The sequence below is a fragment of the Danio rerio genome, chromosome 11 (genome assembly GCF_052040795.2).
Source record: "Danio rerio strain M-AB ecotype USA chromosome 11, GRCz13ab, whole genome shotgun sequence".
NCBI classification, from domain to species: Eukaryota; Metazoa; Chordata; class Actinopteri; order Cypriniformes; family Danionidae; genus Danio; species Danio rerio.
The window spans coordinates 2,371,172-2,388,660 of record NC_141031.1 but is presented as its reverse complement, the minus strand read 5'-3'; the positions used below and the strand labels follow the sequence as shown (position 1 = coordinate 2,388,660).

General features: G+C 35.3%; 2 protein-coding genes across 6 annotated transcripts in view; both read right to left on the bottom strand.

Moving 5' to 3' along the window:
• Positions 1-17,489, bottom strand: part of rbms2a (RNA binding motif, single stranded interacting protein 2a) — a 608,287-nt gene that overhangs the window by 126,981 nt on the left and 463,817 nt on the right. The window lies entirely within an intron of this gene.
• Positions 1-17,489, bottom strand: part of lima1b (LIM domain and actin binding 1b) — a 42,078-nt gene that overhangs the window by 11,391 nt on the left and 13,198 nt on the right. For all 4 annotated transcript variants that reach the window (XR_015502194.1, XM_087272969.1, XM_087272971.1 and 1 more), the window contains exon 4: positions 9,549-10,982. Coding sequence is in view for 3 of the 4 variants with exons in the window: in XM_087272969.1 (XP_087129095.1) it covers positions 9,549-10,982 (1,434 nt within the window). In the remaining variant the exon portion in view is untranslated. The remainder of the gene's footprint in view (positions 1-9,548; positions 10,983-17,489) is intronic.

The following is a 17,489-nucleotide window of genomic DNA, read 5'->3' as shown; positions in this document are numbered from 1 at the left end:
TTTCTGACTGTTTGGCGCCATCTAGTGTCAGAACAATGCACATGTTAGTGTATACTCCATCAGCTGTTTTCGTTTCTGTCCGCTGTGTGTGTGTGTGGAGTTTGCATGTTCTCCTCATGTTGGCGTGGGTTTCCTCCAGGTGCTCCAGTTTCTGGCACAGTTCAAACACATGTGCTATAGGTGAATTGAACAAACTAAATTGCCCGTAGTGTATGAATGTGTGTGTGAATATGAGTGTGAATGGGTGTTTTCCAGTACCGGGTTGCAGCTGGAAGGGCGTACGCTGAGTAAAACATATGCTGGAATAGTTGGCGGTTCATTCCGCTGTGGCGACCTCTGAAACAAGACTAAGCCGAAGGCAAATGAATGAATGAGTTCATTGTTAGTCAAGCATGTTCAATCTACTTGATCAATGAATTACTGTGTGATTGATCCAGAACTGTTGAATTTATATACAGTATTTTAACAAGTACATTATAAGTAGCTGTAATTAAATTACCTGAAAATAAAAAGTAATCATTTACTTATGTCTTTCTGATCATAAGTTAATCTAATAACATTACTAATCACACCCAGTACTGGTTACTGGGCCTGCACTCACATGCAATTGTATGACTAGCTTCATGTTTACACATTAACATGCAGCCCTGTGTTTTAACTTCCTTACTAACTAAAGATTATTATTATTAACAGCCAGAAAGTCACATATGTTGTTCATAATAACGTAGGTTGTTCTGAAAAGAGCACAAACGCTCCTCTCTGTGTCTCAGGACAGGGACGTGTCTCTTTCTTTTGTCTGTTTTGGGAGGCAGGAATCGTCAGAAACAAACGGCTCACTGTGACCGAACAATAGGCAGGCTTGTGTCTGAATCTCAGCCTTTGCTTTAGGGGTTTTACAGATCGTGACTCACAGCCTAAAGGCACAGACTCCACCTAGAGCTAAAGAACAACCTTCAGCACATTAACAAACACCAAAAACAGCTCGATCTGAATCTTCCGAGAACATTTTCAAAAACAAAACCAACCCTGAGACATGCAGAATATTTATAATCATGACTTTCTTTGATTAGTAGTGATATTATTTTGCATATTTACCCGTTTTCATGTAAAGGATAATGTACATCTAGCTAGTTGCTGTCACATATTATTACACAGCTGTCTGGAGTGCTTGATTCGCAACATTATATGGTATGTTATTCCCAGATAACAACAGCTAAATAACGCAGGCTCATCCGGGAGCTGAGAATCATCTTGACCGTCAGTGAATACGTTCAACATATCTTGTCTGTCACTGTTTTTGCTTTTTTTAATGCCTTATTGTGAATGAATATGTACAGTAGGTTAGTGTATGCTCTATTCATTTAGCTTTGTGATTTTGACTGTTTGGCGCCATCTTGTGTCTAAATAATGTGCAGGTTAGTGTATACTCCATCAGCTGTTTTAGTTTCTGTCAGCTTTGTGATTTTGACTGTTTGGCGCCCTCTTGTGTTTGAATAATGCACAGGTTAGTGTATACTCCATCAGCTGTTTTAGTTTCTGTCAGCTTTGTGATTTTGACTGTTTGGCGCCATCTTGTGTCTAAATAATGCGCAGGTTAGTGTATACTCCATCAGCTGTTTTAGTTTCTGTTAGCTTTGTGTTTTTGACAGTTTAGCGCCATCTTGTGTCTGAATAATGCGCAGGTTAGTGTATACTCCATCAGCTGTTTTTAGTTTCTGTCAGTTTTGAGTTTAATTAAAGAATTAATAAATTATTACATCATAGAACAATGTTTCATGTCTAATGTTTATGTTTCGTGGCAAGTAGCCATGTAATAAGAGGGATAAAGTTGATCAGTTGTTTGGCAAAACATTACAACGTTATTCACATTATCTTACATTTTATTATTATTATTTTTTTCCAAAACAATGGATTTGAATGAGCTTGAATGAGAATTCACTACAATGGATAATCAATGCTTAACTTTTTAAAATGTCTATAATTTTTATGTTTTTTTATTTATTTTTTATTAATAGGTGTTTTTTCATCTGGTTTCTGAGGGACTCTCCAGTAAGATCCACCACACGATCAGATAACATGAAAGCATGGCATTTCCGTCTTAAGATGTTGTCTGTGATAGGTCTAGGAATGCTGGAGGAATGTTCAACATTTTGGAGTTCTTGAACAATTCTTAGGTAGCCACTTCTCAAATATCTTCCAAAGAAAAGTGTTTTCTTAAGAGTGCTGTTTTTTTCTTTTTTTTTTTAAATATTTTTAAAAAGTCAAAAATCACAAAACACATGTACAAAATATTATAAAATAAACATTGCAAAGCCTATGCATACACCTATTTTTTAAGATACCTTTCTGTTTATTCTGTTATTTTATTCTAATATTTTACACATTTATTTTACACATTTTCCTGTTGAATTTGTCATTTTTCATAATAAAACTGCAAAAAATAATTCTGACATCTTAGTACTTCTGGCTCCCTATCTGTTTAGTCATCATATAACCAATTATTTTTGCTTTTTATAATATTTTCCCCACATTTTTCGAGTGCCTTTCACTTACTTTTGCTGTTTATTATGATGAATGCCTTAAGAGCACTGACACATTAATTAAGTTACCCCTGAACAATTTATGTTTGATTTTCCATTATTTTTGCTGTTTTGTTCAAACTACTTATAAAATGAGCTGAATCAACACAATCCCAAGTTTTGTATGGGACAACTTAAATGTTTTATGTTCAATCCACTTAAATTTGTGAAAACAATTAAGTTAGCTTATTACATTTGTGTTGGGCAACATGAAAGTATTGTGTGGAACTCAGCATTTTTTACAGTGATCTTTTACTATAAACAAGATAACAACAGGAGTCAGAATGAAGAAGCTCTTTCGTTATCGGTTTCTATTTTTGAAGATCCTACTTTAAACATTCTTATCTGTAGTGTTTTATCAGCAAACAAGGAAGGAAAAAAGCCTCATGCATAGAAATGTAAACATTGTTGGTTTGTCAGAACTAGTTGACAATATAACAGCAGTTGATGATAGAGTTTATCACATGCCTTCTAAAGAACAGAAAGGTAGATGTTTTTCCCCGTTATATTGTACTGGTACTGCAGGTTTAGGTTGTGTTTAACACTTTTTAATAATGTCAGCTATCCTTGGAATTTAACTTCTGACAGGGAAATGTGGTTTGGACATTTGGTGGCATTTAAATGAAGTGATTAAGTTACAAACAGGCACTGAATGAAACATATACAGCACAGAAAACTCTTTTTTACATCCTGCTGTAGCTGCCAGTTTTTGAGTGTAAAGAAAACAATGCTGTTTTTGTGTGTATCTTTAAATGCAAATGAGCTGCTGCTCTCCACCCCCTTTCCAAAAGAGGGTGGAGCCTTTACAGCCTGCATCTCAGATATTCACAGAGAATTAGTTTTTTTTATTATCGAATATTTTTTGGCGCACTCTTGTGTCTGAATAATGCGCAGGTTAGTGTATACTCCATCAGCTGTTTTCGTTTCTGTCAGCTTTGTGTTTTTGACTGTTTGGCACCATCTTGTGTCTGAATAATGTGCAGGTTAGTGTATACTCCTTCAGCTGTTTTAGTTTCTGTCAGCTTTGTATTGTCGCAAATGAGCTGCTGCTCTCCACTCCCTTTTCAGAAGAGGGCGGAGCCTTTACAGCTTGCGGCATAGATATTTTAAAAATTAGTTTTTTTTTAAAAATATCGATTATCGTTTGGCGCCATCTTGTGGCATCAGCTGTTTTCGGTTCTATCAGCTTTCCGTTGTTGACTGTTTGTCTCCATCTTGTGTCTGAATAATGCGCAGGTTAGTGTATACTCCATCAGCTGTTTTCGTTTCTGTCAGCTTTGTTTTTTTGGCAGTTTAGCGCCATCTTGTGTTTGAATAATGCATAGGTTAGTGTATACTCCATCAGCTGTTATAGTTTAAGGATAAAGCTTAAAAAAAGCTGTTTTTGTGTGTCTCTTTACATGCAAATGAGATGCTGCTTGTGGTTCTTCATCATCATAAATGTTTATTATGTGTTTTAAAGGTTGTGTGATGTGCTTTGAAACATGCATTTCGATTCAATGTTTGACAAATCTTAACCGTGACAGTAAGGCTCCCCTTTTTTAAAAACAGCCAATAGCATTTAGTTTGATCACAGCTCTGCCTGTGAGAGTGGTTAGGCTCAATCGCATCAAATAAAAAACAAAAGAAAAGTGTCTTGAAGGGGGCGGGGCATGACACATATTTGAGAGTATTTGATTGGTCAGAAGATTTAATGAGAAACTGAAGTATAAGGTGATGTGAATAAAACCATTGTCGCGAAAAACTACAAGCTTTACATGTTTATAGCAAGTTTATATCTTCTAAATGTGAATTTTGTCACTGTTCTGGAGCACACTAGCTTATAGATATCCTAAAACTAACAATACTGATACTAAGCCACATCAGATTAAACTCACAATATTTAGATTTCCAACTGCATACACATCTGAAGCGTACACAGAGAAAAGCCAATGACATTTAAGCACTTTTTTTTTTTGCATGCATTGATAAACATACAAGGTTATAACAAAAGCATGCAAAGGTCACATGAACACAGTCCGCTGTGTGTGCTAATGTAAGCAGCTGTGAAAGAAATCACATATTTATAGTACATCTGTGTAATAAAAAATGACGGCGGTGTAATTTACAGCATCTACTGCTGTCTGGACTGAGAGCTAGACCTGTAAACTACATTAGAAAATCACTCACCGCTGCTGACTGAATAACATTACTTTGAATAGAATGCAATTTTGAATGCGGTTTATGCTAATGAAGGTCATCAGTTGTGGGTGGAGCTTGTGATGTCACACAGGGCAATCTGGAACTTAGTTATTTCGTATTTTTTGGCCATAGATGATGTAAAAAAATTTGCTATCTAATAACCATAACTTAGATAACATTAATACCATGTCTGTCTGTTTCCTGTTTTTAATGATTAATGGAAATAATAAAGAAAGAAGTGGGTGGAAAAAGCTAATTTTGCATAATAAGTGCCCTGGGAAAATTTTTATAAAGGCATTCAGCAAAGCTATTATTTTTATTTATTTATTTGTCTTTTTTGTGAAGATCTGCACAGTTATTTTTATTTATAAAATAATAAAACCTGCTCAAAAAAACCTTTAGACTGTTATGATCAGCATTTAAAAGAAAAAGTACCTAAAAATAAAATAAATAAATAAAAATTTAATTAAATAAATAATAATAAAAAAGTTTATAAAATATAAACATGCAAAAAAATAATAATAATAATGATAAAAAATTTTAATAAATAATAATAATAAAATAAATAGATACAAAATAAATAAATAAAATAATAAATACAAATTAATTAGTTAATAAATAAATAAATAAAATAATAAAAATAATATTAGTAATAAACAAAAATAAAATAAATAATAAATTTAATAATAATAATGTTTTTTATTTTTATATTTAATTTAATTTTTTATTAAATTAAATATAAATAAAATAATAAATACAAATAAATAAAAAATAAAATTATAAAAATAGTAGTAGTAATGATAATACTAATAAATAAAAATAATAAATAAATAAAATAAACAAATAAGACAATAAATAAAATAATAATAATAATAATAATAATAATAATAACAAACATAATAAAAATGGCAATTATAATATTAGTAATAAATAAAAATAATAAATAAATAAATAAAATAAACAAATAAGATAATTAATAAAATAATAATAATAATAATAATAATAAATACAATAATAAATAAATAAATAAATACATAAATAAATAAATATAGACTCTTAAAATAACCATTTGAGGGATCAAGTGCCTAAAATAAATTAAAATTATTTTAATTAATAATTCATTAAAATAAATATTATTATTTATTCATGATAAATGAAATATTTAAATATAAACATCTAATAAATAAAATAATAATAATAAGATAAATAATAACAATAATAAAAAATAAAATAAAAAATAGTATAAATAAAATAAAAATAAAAAATAAATAAGAGAATAACTATATAAAATAATAATAAAAATAAATATAAAATAAATAAATAAATGAATAAATAAATGAATGAATTAATTAAAATTAATCAATCAGTTAAAAGATGATTTTAAAGCAAACTTCTAATTGCTACAACTGTAACTGCAGATTTTTGTGAAGGCAGTGTTAGACTGAGTGAGTGTTTCGGGATGCAGGCTGTCATCCCAACATTAAGATGGATCGAGACATTCCTGAAGAGTTTAAGGGATCATAAAGGAATGTGAGCAAATGTTGAGCCTCTGCTTATGACACCGGGGGAGGGGAAGACAGTCAGATGAGGTGAAGCACTGAAAGTGATTTATCCAGCAGACACATATCTTATCTGTTAAACGCAAAACAGTTGATGATATGATGACCTCTAAACTGGAATATTTGCCAGAACCACAAACCTACTTCTGATTTAATCTGATTTAAAATCACTGGGAAATCAAGACTGAAGGTTTTTAATTTAGGCTTTTATAAGGTAAGCATTATGATTATTTATACTGTAGTATGCTCTAAACCAGGGGTGGCCAACCCTGTTCCTGGAGAGCCACCTTCCTGCAGATTTCAGTTGCAACCCATATCAAACACACCTGCCTGTAATTATCACGTGGTGTTCAGGTCCTAATTAATTGGTTCAGGTGGGTTTGATATGGGTTGCAACTGAAATCTACAGGAAGGTCGATCTCCAGGAACAGGGTTGGCCACCCCTGCTCTAAACAATGACTAAATAATTCAAAGTAGAGCAGTGGCTAAAAATTGTTAAAGAAATCGATTCTGCATTCATTCTGAGAAAATCAAAATGCACCCCTTTAGGCAGACAACACTCTAGGCTGGTTTTTAAAAGCAGACGGTGCTCTAGGTTAGTGTTTATCAGCAGATGCTGCTCTAGGCTAGTTTTAACAGCAAACAAAGCTCTAGGCTAGTTTTTAACAGCAGACAGTGCTCTAGGCTAGTGTTTACCAGCAGATGGCACTCTAGGCTAGTGTTTAACAGCAAACGGCGCTCTAGGCTAGTGTTTACCAGCAGATGGTGCTCTAGGCTGGTGTTTAACAGCAGATTGTGCTCTAGGCTTGTGTTTAACAGCAGATGGTGCTCTAGGCTGGTGTTAACAGCAGATGGCGCACTAGGCTTGTGTTTAACAGCAGATGGTGCTCTATGCTAGTGTTTAACAGCATACAATGCTCTAGGCTAGTTTTTAACAACAGACAGCGCTCTAGGCTAGTGTTTACCAGCAGATGGTGCTCTAGGCGATTGTTTACCAGCAGATGGCGCTTTAGACTAGCTTTTAAACAGCAGACAGTGCTCTAGGCTAGTTTTTAGTTGGTGCTTTAGGCTAGTTTTTAACAGGAAATGGCACTCTATGCTAGTGTGTAACAGCACACAGCGCTCTAGGCTAGTGTATAACAGCAGATGATGCTCTAGGCTGGTGTTAACAGCAGATGGTGCTCTAGGTTAGTGTTTAACAGCAAACGGCGCTCTAGGCTATTGTTTACCAGCAGATGGTGCTCTAGGGTAATGTTTAACAGCAGATAGCGCTCTAGGCTGGTGTTAACAGCAGATGGCGCTCTAGGCTTGTGTTTAACAGCAGATGGCGCTCTATGCTAGTGTTTAACAGCATACAGTGCTCTAGGCTAGTTTTTAACAACAGACGGCGCTCTATGCTAGTGTTTACCAGCAGATGGTGCTCTAGGCTAGTGTTTACCAGCAGATGGTGCTCTAGACTTGCTTTTAAACAGCAGACAGTGCTTTAGGCTAGTTTTTAACAGGAAATGGCATTCTATGCTAGTTTGTAACAGCACACAGCGCTCTAGGCTAGTGTTTAACAGCAGATGATGCTCTAGGCTAGTTTTTAACAGCACACAGTGCTCTAGGCTAGTTTTTAACAACAGACGGTGCTCTATGCTAGTTTTTAACAACAGATGGCGCTCTAGACTAGTTATTAACAGCAGACAGTGCTCTAGGCTAATGTTTAACAGCAGATGGTGCTGTTTAAAAACTATAGCCAAGAGCGCGGTCTGCTTTTAAACACTACGCTCAGAACTGATTCAAGAGAGAACAGTCTATTTAAAAGCATACGTATTCAAAACGTCTCTCACTTGCGCCAATATGGACATTACTCTGCACTTTCCATCAGCTTTTCTGTCCGATTAAATGCTCTCTAGAATGTAAAGTTTTCCACCCCTGAACTATAAACAGACACTAAAGCTGCAACTGAAATCAGTCCCACATTTCCCGTTCTCTCACTATTTTTTTACAGAGTTATTTAAAGGTATGCAGTATATAAATGTATATTAATCGGTTTCCTTATGTAGAAAATACATTTTTACTTTGAGAACTCCAAGGGACTCTATTAGTGCATCCTAGCAATCATGCATCTATGTGTTTTCATGAATACAGAAAAGACATTCGATTCAGTGCAGATTAATTAAGAGTTATTTGAGTTATGCACTTGCTTTTCTGGTGATCTTATCAGCTGGAAGTTTTAGTACTTTTGAAGGTAAGTCTGGGGATTTACACAGGAGCTAAAGAATGAAACTGGATGTGAAATAGCTGGTCAGATATGCATAAACCAGTGAGCATATCATCCTGGATGCCTTAAATATTTAATCAGCGCTGGAGCTGTGTAGACTGCAGCAGCTACCTCAGCAAATTCAATACATTCACACATATAATCATGAAGCAAAAGCCTGCCTTTCTACTAATGTTCTGTTCATAGTTAGCAACAACCTCACTATAAAAAAAAAGTTCTTTATAATGTAGAAAGTAGGTTTCTAAAACCCCATGAAAATATGACGATATGATCATGTGATATTATTAGCAAAACATACATTATGTAATATTCATTCATTCATAGATTTTCCTTCGACTTATTTATCAAGGGTTGCCACAACAGATTGAACTGCCAACTATTCCAGCATATGCTTTACACAGTGGATGCCCTTTCAGCCGCAAACCCAGTACTGGCAAACACCCATACACTCTCACAATTCACACACACACTTATAGACTACAGCCAATTAAGTGTATTCAATTCACCCTTAGGGGATGTGTTTAGACTGTGGGGGAAACCGGAGCACTCGGAAGAAACCTACGCCAACACGGGGAGAACATGCAAACTCCACACAGAAATGAGAACTGACCCAGCCGAGGCTCGAACTAACAACCTTCTTGTTGTGAGGCGAACATGCTACCCACTGCGTCTGTTCATAACAACCATATTAGAATCACTGATGTATTAAAAACACCATGAAACATGGGCCGTGTTTGTGTTTTTGTCGATTTGATCACAAATTAAGAACACTAAACATGTAAATGTAGAACGTTTTGAGCTTCTCAACCCCTTCTAGGACCCTGTTGTACACCCGCCGCAATAAAGCACAAGACTTGCATGCTGCGATTCGTTGCTATTTTCAGACTAGCGCAACCCTTATTTTCATGCTTTCACCATGTGTTTTAAATAGCACATCTATTTGCGCCACTTTGCGTTTCTCACCTTGCTGTTGCCCTTTTCAAACATCATCTTGAGGTTGTTGAGCGGCACGGCTGGTTTCTCCAGAGGAGACATCGGCTCTGATGAACTCTCCATGTCTTTCCTCTCTTCTACCTGCCTCTTGTGTTTAGTCTCCATTTCCACCCTTGTGTTTTCTGGTCTCTCGTGAGCCGTCGCCTCCACGCTCACGCTGGCCTGTGGCATGGGTTTGGTGGGAGACGGTGCTTGTGGAGGATTCTTGGGTTTGGTGGATGAAGATGAAGGTTCTGGAGGATTGCTGGATGAAAAAGGATGTTCTGAAAGACTGCTGGGTTTGGTGGATGAAGTAGGTGGTTTTGGAGAATCAAGGGGTTTCTTGGATAAAGTAGGAAGTTCTGGAGAATCGATGGGTTTGGTGGATGAGGTAGGAGGTTTTGAAGAATCAATGGGTTTGCTGGATGAAGTTAATGTTTCTGGAGGACTTCTGGATGAAGTTGAAGGTTTTGGAGAATCAATGGGTTTCTTGGATAAAGTAAGTTCAGGAGATTCAATGGGTTTGCTGGATGAAGTTAATATTTCTGGAGGAGTGCTGGATGAAGTAGGAGGTTTTGGAGAATCAATGGGTTTCTTGGATAAAGTAAGTTCAGGAGATTCAATGGGTTTGCTGGATGAAGTTAATATTTCTGGAGGAGTGCTGGATGAAGTAGGAGGTTTTGGAGAATCAATGGGTTTCTTGGATAAAGTAGGAAGTTCTGGAGAATCAATGGGTTTTGTGGATGAAGTAGGAGGTTTTGAAGAATCAATGGGTTTCTTGGATGAAGTAGGTTCTGGAGAATCAATGGGTTTGATAGATGAAGTAGGAGGTTTTGAAGAATCAAAGGGTTTGCTGGATGAAGTTAATGTTTCTGGAGGACTTCTGGATGAAGTTGGAGGTTTTGGAGAATCAACGGGTTGCTTCGATGAAGTTAGTTCTGGAGAATCAATGGGTTTCTTGGATGAAGTAGAAAGTTCTGGAGAATCAATGGGTTTCTTGGATGAAGTAGGATGTTCTGGAGAATCAATGGGTTTCTTGGACGAAGTAGAAAGTTCTGGAGAATCAATGGGTTTGATAGATGAAGTAGGAGGTTTTGAAGAATCAATGGGCTTGCTGGATAAACTGAGAGGTTGTGGAGGACTGTTGGGTTTAATGGATGATGTTAATGTTTCTGGAGGACTGCTGGATGAAGTGGAAGGTTTTGAAAGACTGCTGGGTTTGCTGGATGTTGGTTGTGGAGGAACGCTGGGTTTGGCTGATAAAGCAGGTGGTTGTGTAGGACCATTGGGTTTACTGGACACAGACGGAGCCCTCAGACTTCCAGGTGCCACGCTCAGGTGCGCTGGGGGTTTCTCCTGTTCCCAGCGTTTCCTCAGCACACTCAGGTTCCCCGAACGCACCGACAGAGGCAAACTGTCAACAGGCTGAGAAAGAAAGACAGAGATTATTTCATGGAGAGATTAATTACAGACATTCAATAAAAACACAACCGCAACATCTGTGGAGCCCACGCCTAAGAGTCCTCAAGTTCTGGGGGCGTGTCTCATTCTGCTCCCTAGTCTGGTAGTCAGGGCACTGATTAGTGAATCTGCCATTTTAAATACTCATTAGGGAGCATTGATGTTCCCTAATATTAAAAGACCCAATTAAGTTACATAATAGTTAACTTTACTTGATGCAATGTAATATATAATATATATACACTGTAAAATCCAACAGTAAACTATCAAATGAAGTGAGTGTAGTTAACTCAAAATTGACTGCAAGTTAAGTCTACTTATTTGAAAAGAGTTTTAAACTCAGTGTTAAAGGTAATGATTTAATTAAATACCTCATTACTTCAACTTCAGTGGAGTAAGTTCACAGTACTCATATAGTTTAGTTTAGTTCTTTTTTTTAACTCAAATGGTTTGTTGCAATCAGTTTCCTTAAACGGTTTGAGTTAACATTTTGGGTTTTACAGTGTACAGTTTATACACAATATTATTATAGGGAGACATAAATTAGTGCTATTTTTTGGGACTTAAGTTTTACTATTTAAAAAGAAATACACAGATATTTTGGAACAATACAGTTACACAAATGTTTTGAGTAACCTGAACTTGAACTACATATTAATACTATACTCTATATATATATATATATATTTAAACCAAATGTAATATTGAAGTCCTGTTAAGATGTTAAAGATGAATGAAGGTTTCGGTGAATTGAAATTATATGAGGCTAATTATTAACAGAATTTTTAATTTTGGGTGAAATAACCCTTTAATGCATTAGCTAATGGCAACTATAATGTAACCTTATGGGGACTTATATCAGGACAATATTACTGTGTAATTTTCATCTGTCTAAAAGACATAACCATGGACCATTTAATGTCAACTAAATGAAGTTACTTAGATATTTAGTAGATTACCTTAACCTTAGATAACCTTATTGTCTCAAAACATATTACCATTTTAAGATAGTAAAGATGGTTTGAGATAGTAACCATTTTCCCCAACGTAGCACAAAATAACAGCCTAATTTATGTCTGCCATTTTAAATATTTTTTAATAAAATAACATGCACTTAAAATGTTTGGGAAAACTAGACGAATCCAAAAACTGGTTAAAAGTTGGTTTAAAAATGTAAACCAATGGTTGGATTTGCGCATATTTTACCCAAATTTGAGTTAAAAAATATTTTTTTTTAGAATGTACAAACAAAAAAGCACATCATGTTAAACGTTACAAATGCAGCTAAAATACAACACTAAAGGCTAATGCAAAATAATAAGTACAATCTATAATACATGAATAATTCTACTATGACACTGAACCCTTTATATTTTGTCTGCTCAAATATTTAGTCTACAATATAGACAAAAGAGCTGAAGGTTAACTTTTAGTTTATTTTCATTCTGTGTGGTCAAAGTTGACTAAACCCCAGGGCCGCAGGACATGAAGAGACACAAAAAGAAATTATTTGCATATTATTCAATAATAATACTGAGATTAATGTAAAAACGGAATAAATATATTTACATACATACATTTAAATAAATAAATAAATAAATAAATAAATAAATAAATAAATATTATATTATATTATATTATATTATATTATATTATATTATATTATATTATATTATATTATTATATTATATTATATTATATTATATTATAAATCTGCGGAAATCTGTAATAATTACTATCATCATTACTATAATATCACTGAAATTTATATAACAACTGAATAAATATATTTACACACATTTACATAAATGAATGAATTAATTAATATATAAACTGAATAAATATATTTGCACATTTATATACATAATGAAATATAATAATTATAAAAATAAATCTGAGGAGTCCTGTACTAATTACTATCATCATTGCTATAACATTACTGAAAATAATATAACAATGGAATAAATATATTTACAAACATTTAATTAAACAAACAAATAAATAAATAAATAAATAAATAAATAAATAAATAATACATATATTTTAAAAATTAATATGCAGAACTCTGTACTAATTACTATCATCATTAGGATAAAGTTACTAAAATTAATAGAACAAATAAATATTTACACACATTTACACAAATAAATAAATAAATAAATAAATAAATAAATACACAAATAATAATTAATAATGTATCATAAAAATAAATCTGTGGAAATTTTCCTTTTCTTTTTGGCTTTGTCCCTTCATTAATTACATCTTTAAAATTGCATTTAAATTACTTTTCTAATTACATTGTCTGAACAAAAGTAACTTGGTCACTTAATAAGTAATTTATTACATATTATTTAATAATATTACTGTAATTAATATAAAAAAGGAATAAATATATTTACATACATTTATATAAATAATAAAAAAATAATAAAAATAAATATGTGGAAATCTGTACTGATTACTATCATCATAACTATAATATTTTTAAAATTAATATAACAATTGAATATATTTACACACATTTACATAAATAAATAAATAATAAATATATTATAAAAATAAATATGTGAAAGTCTGTACTCATCATTAACATACTATTACTAAAATTAATATAACTAATAAATAAATAAATGTACACACATTTACAAGCATAAATATATTATAAACAAATCTGTCAAAATCTGTATTAATTACATCATTAAAATTGCATTCAATTTACTCTTCGAATTACGTTGTCTGAAAAGTAACTTAGTTACTCAATACGTCATTTCATTACTTAACTCAATACTAAAATGCACATGCGTTTTCAGCTTATTTTAGTGTATCATTCTGTGTGGTCAAAGCTGACTAAACCCCAGTGCAGCAGGCAGATGTTTGAACATGACGAGACACGAGAGGAAAACTCCGAACAGCTGTTAAAAGCATCAACACGGTTACTAAAACACCAATCATTAATGACACAATGCCCCCAAATCACTACCATTTCTTCAAACCAACCAACAATCCCGGCTCTTACTTCACTACCTCACTACAGGAATACATGAATCACAGTTTTGTTTTGTGCTTGGTTTTTTGCTCATTAAATCTCCGCCATCGCCAAACGTCTATTTAAAACAGTCAAAAAGAGACAAAGAATAGCTGTTTGGCACAACTCTACTCCAAATCAAGACAGAGACCGCATTCATGCAAGAGTGTTTGTGAAAGAAGCATGCAGAAACCAGACACCAGGAGAAGGAAAGACCTGCTGGAGTTTTTCTCGGAGCCGCTGGACATCAGTGCTAAAACTCGAGCAGAAAACTTGTGAAAAACTACAGTCCAGCCCACAGGAGGAAGCAGAGAGAGGATAGAGCAAACAGGGGACGGGAGCCAGATGATTAAAAGCCGCCTGCAGTGAAACCTGCAGACAGGAAATGATGCGTGTGATGAAATTTAACCCTTTCACTGCTACGTTCTGGTGAGGTTAGGAGAAAATGTTCATTTGGTAACGTTAATACTGTAAATATTCTCACTGTTAACTAGTGGCTTATTACCTGGCTATTATTTAGCCCAGTGTTGGGTAAGTTACTTCCTATTTACTAGGCTCAGACAGAAATAGCTCAGTGGTTAGCACTGTCGCCTCATAACAAAAAGGTTGCTGGTTTGAGCCCCAGGGTCAGTTGGCATTTCTGTGTGGAGTTTGCATGTTCTCCCCGTCTTGGCGTGGGTTTCCTCCGGGTGCTCCAGTTTTCTCTACATTCTGAACACATGCGCTATAGGTGGATTAAATAAATTAATTGGATGTAGTGTATAAGTGTGAATGAGAGTGTATGGATGTTTTCCAGTACTGGTTCGCAGCTGGAAGTGCATCCGCTGTGTAAAACATATGCTGAATAAGTAAGACCTCTGATGAATAAAGGGACTAAGCCAAAGGAAAATGATGAATTACTACTTTGTCTGAAAAGTAACTTAATTACTCAATGAGTACTTTAATTACTCGACTCAGTACTAAAAACCCACATAAATCCCAACACATTAGAAATTAAATTCCCAATCTTTCTAAATTGAAGTCAAACGTGACATTTTAGTTTTGTTAAAAAAAAATAAAGTTGAAATTAAAAAGCAACAGATTTCAAAGTAATGCATATTCATAAGTATATTGAGAATAATTTTTATGGACGATTGTCAGAGAAATCTATTGTTCTTTAGTTTGAAAAAACGAATTAGTATGCATCTGAAACATCTGAATAGCACAAATATATAAGTGAAGCATCTTATATTGTCATTAATTAATTTATTGATTCATTTTGCTTATGCATATGCAATCGTCTTGATAAATGTAGTCTTCTTTAGTTGAAAAATACAATTGATTGACAACTGAATTGATTTATACAGAAATGTTGAATTTACGTATGGTGTTTAAGCAAAAAAAGTACTTTCATTTCAGTAACTATTCATTCATTCATTCATTTTCTTGTCGGCTTAGTACCTTTATTAATTCGGGGTCACCACAGCGGAATGAACCACCAACTTATCCGGCAAGTTTTTACGCAGCGGATGCCCTTCCAGCTGCAACCCATCTCTGGGAAACATCCACACACACACATTCACTCATACACTACGGACAATTTAGCCTACCCAATTCATCTGTACCACATGTCTTTGTAACTGTGGGGGAAACCAGAGCACCCGGAGGAAACCCACGCGAAGGCAGGGAGAACATGAAAACACCACACAGAAACGCCAACTGAGCTGAAGTTCGAACCAGCGACCTTCTTGCTGTGAGGCGACAGCACTACCCACTGCCTCGCCCACAGTAACTAGTGACTTTGTAACAAATTACACCCAACACTGATGAAGACAATGGCTGTTTTTAGCACTAAATACCTAATTACTACATTAATAACTATTAGTAAGCAGCAAATTAGGAATTTATTAAGCTAAAAGTCAGTTAATGGTTTATTAATATTTAGAATTCCACCTTAAAATAGAGTGCGACTGAGTGTTATTTGTAGAATGTTTTATTTTTCGTCTGAAGTGTTTCAAAGTCTGGTCATTTGAGTGTGTTTTTTGTATTGAAAAGGGCTCATTGTTCATTGTCAATAGTGTTGTATACAGAGCAGCTCACACAGAAGTCACTTTCAAACCCTGCAGCTCTTCTGTCGGTCATCTCAGAGTCAGCAAGTCAACTTATCCGCCCTCACGTGAAACTTCCACACAAATTTGTATTGGAATGGCTGGATTTCACCCACGAAAATGTTGCAGAGCAGACGGTTTCTAATAAGTCTAATTTAAAAATAAAATGTGATTTAAGAAAAAATGGTCAAGATGATTTTGCAGCACTTGAATGAACCTGTGTTATTTTAGTTTCAGCGGTTGTTATCTGAGAATAACTTGGGTATGTCGTGACGGACCAATCAAAATCAAGAATTCCAGAGCGCAGTAATAATAAAATATAATGTATATTATATTGGTGTTACGTGGAAACGAAATGAGGCTGGAGATACGATCGCTGATGAGCGTCACCTGTGCACCACCTGTCTCGAGTCCCCTCAGGAGGTGCAGAAGTATAAATGTGGAAGTGATGTTTTGTTTTCAGTGTCTGTCCTTCTCGTTTCAGCTGTCCATGAGGGTCCGCCGCCATTTATTAATTTTTATTATTACAATTATTGATTGTTCGCCAGTTTCCCGCCTTCTTGAATGAGTGAGTTTTTAAAGGTCACATGAAGTGCTTTGAAATGCGCATGTTTATTCGATGTTTGACGTAATCTTATTTAGAACTTGAAGAGAGGGTGGGGCATATTGTAGCTCCACCCCTTTTAAAAAGCAGCCAATATTGTTTTGTTCTATCACAGCTTCGCCAGCGAGAGTGGTTCAATCAAATGAAAAGCAAATTTGAAGAAGGGGGCGGGGCATGTCCGATACTAGAAAGCATTTGATTGGTCAAGATTTGATGAGAAACTGAAGTTTGATGTGACGTGAGTAATACCGTTGATTCATTCAGGCAGAAATGACCAGGGCCGGAGCAAGCTGAAGTGCGGCTCTAGGCAAAGGACGGTCATGCCGCCCTCAACCATAAACGGGGGTGGAAGTGGGGGCACCCTCTCTATTTTGTCGCCCTAGACGCGGATATAACTGAGGGCGCGGGTGCTGAGGGTAGTGTCGCGGACACCGCTCTCTCTATTCTGCCGCCCTAGACGCGGATATAACTGAGGGCGCGGGTGGTGAGGGTGGTGAGGGATGCCGCTCTCTCTATTCTGCCACCCTAGACGCGGATATAACTGAGGACGCGGGTGGTGAGGGTAGTGTCGGGGACGCCGCCCTCTCTATTCTGCCGCCCTAGACGCGGATATAACTGAGGACGCGGGTGGTGAGGGTAGTGTCGGGGATGCCGCTCTCTCTATTCTGCCGCCCTAGACGTGGATATAACTGAGGACGCGGGTGGTGAGAGTAGTGTCGGGGACGCCGCTCTCTCTATTCTGCCGCCCTAGATGT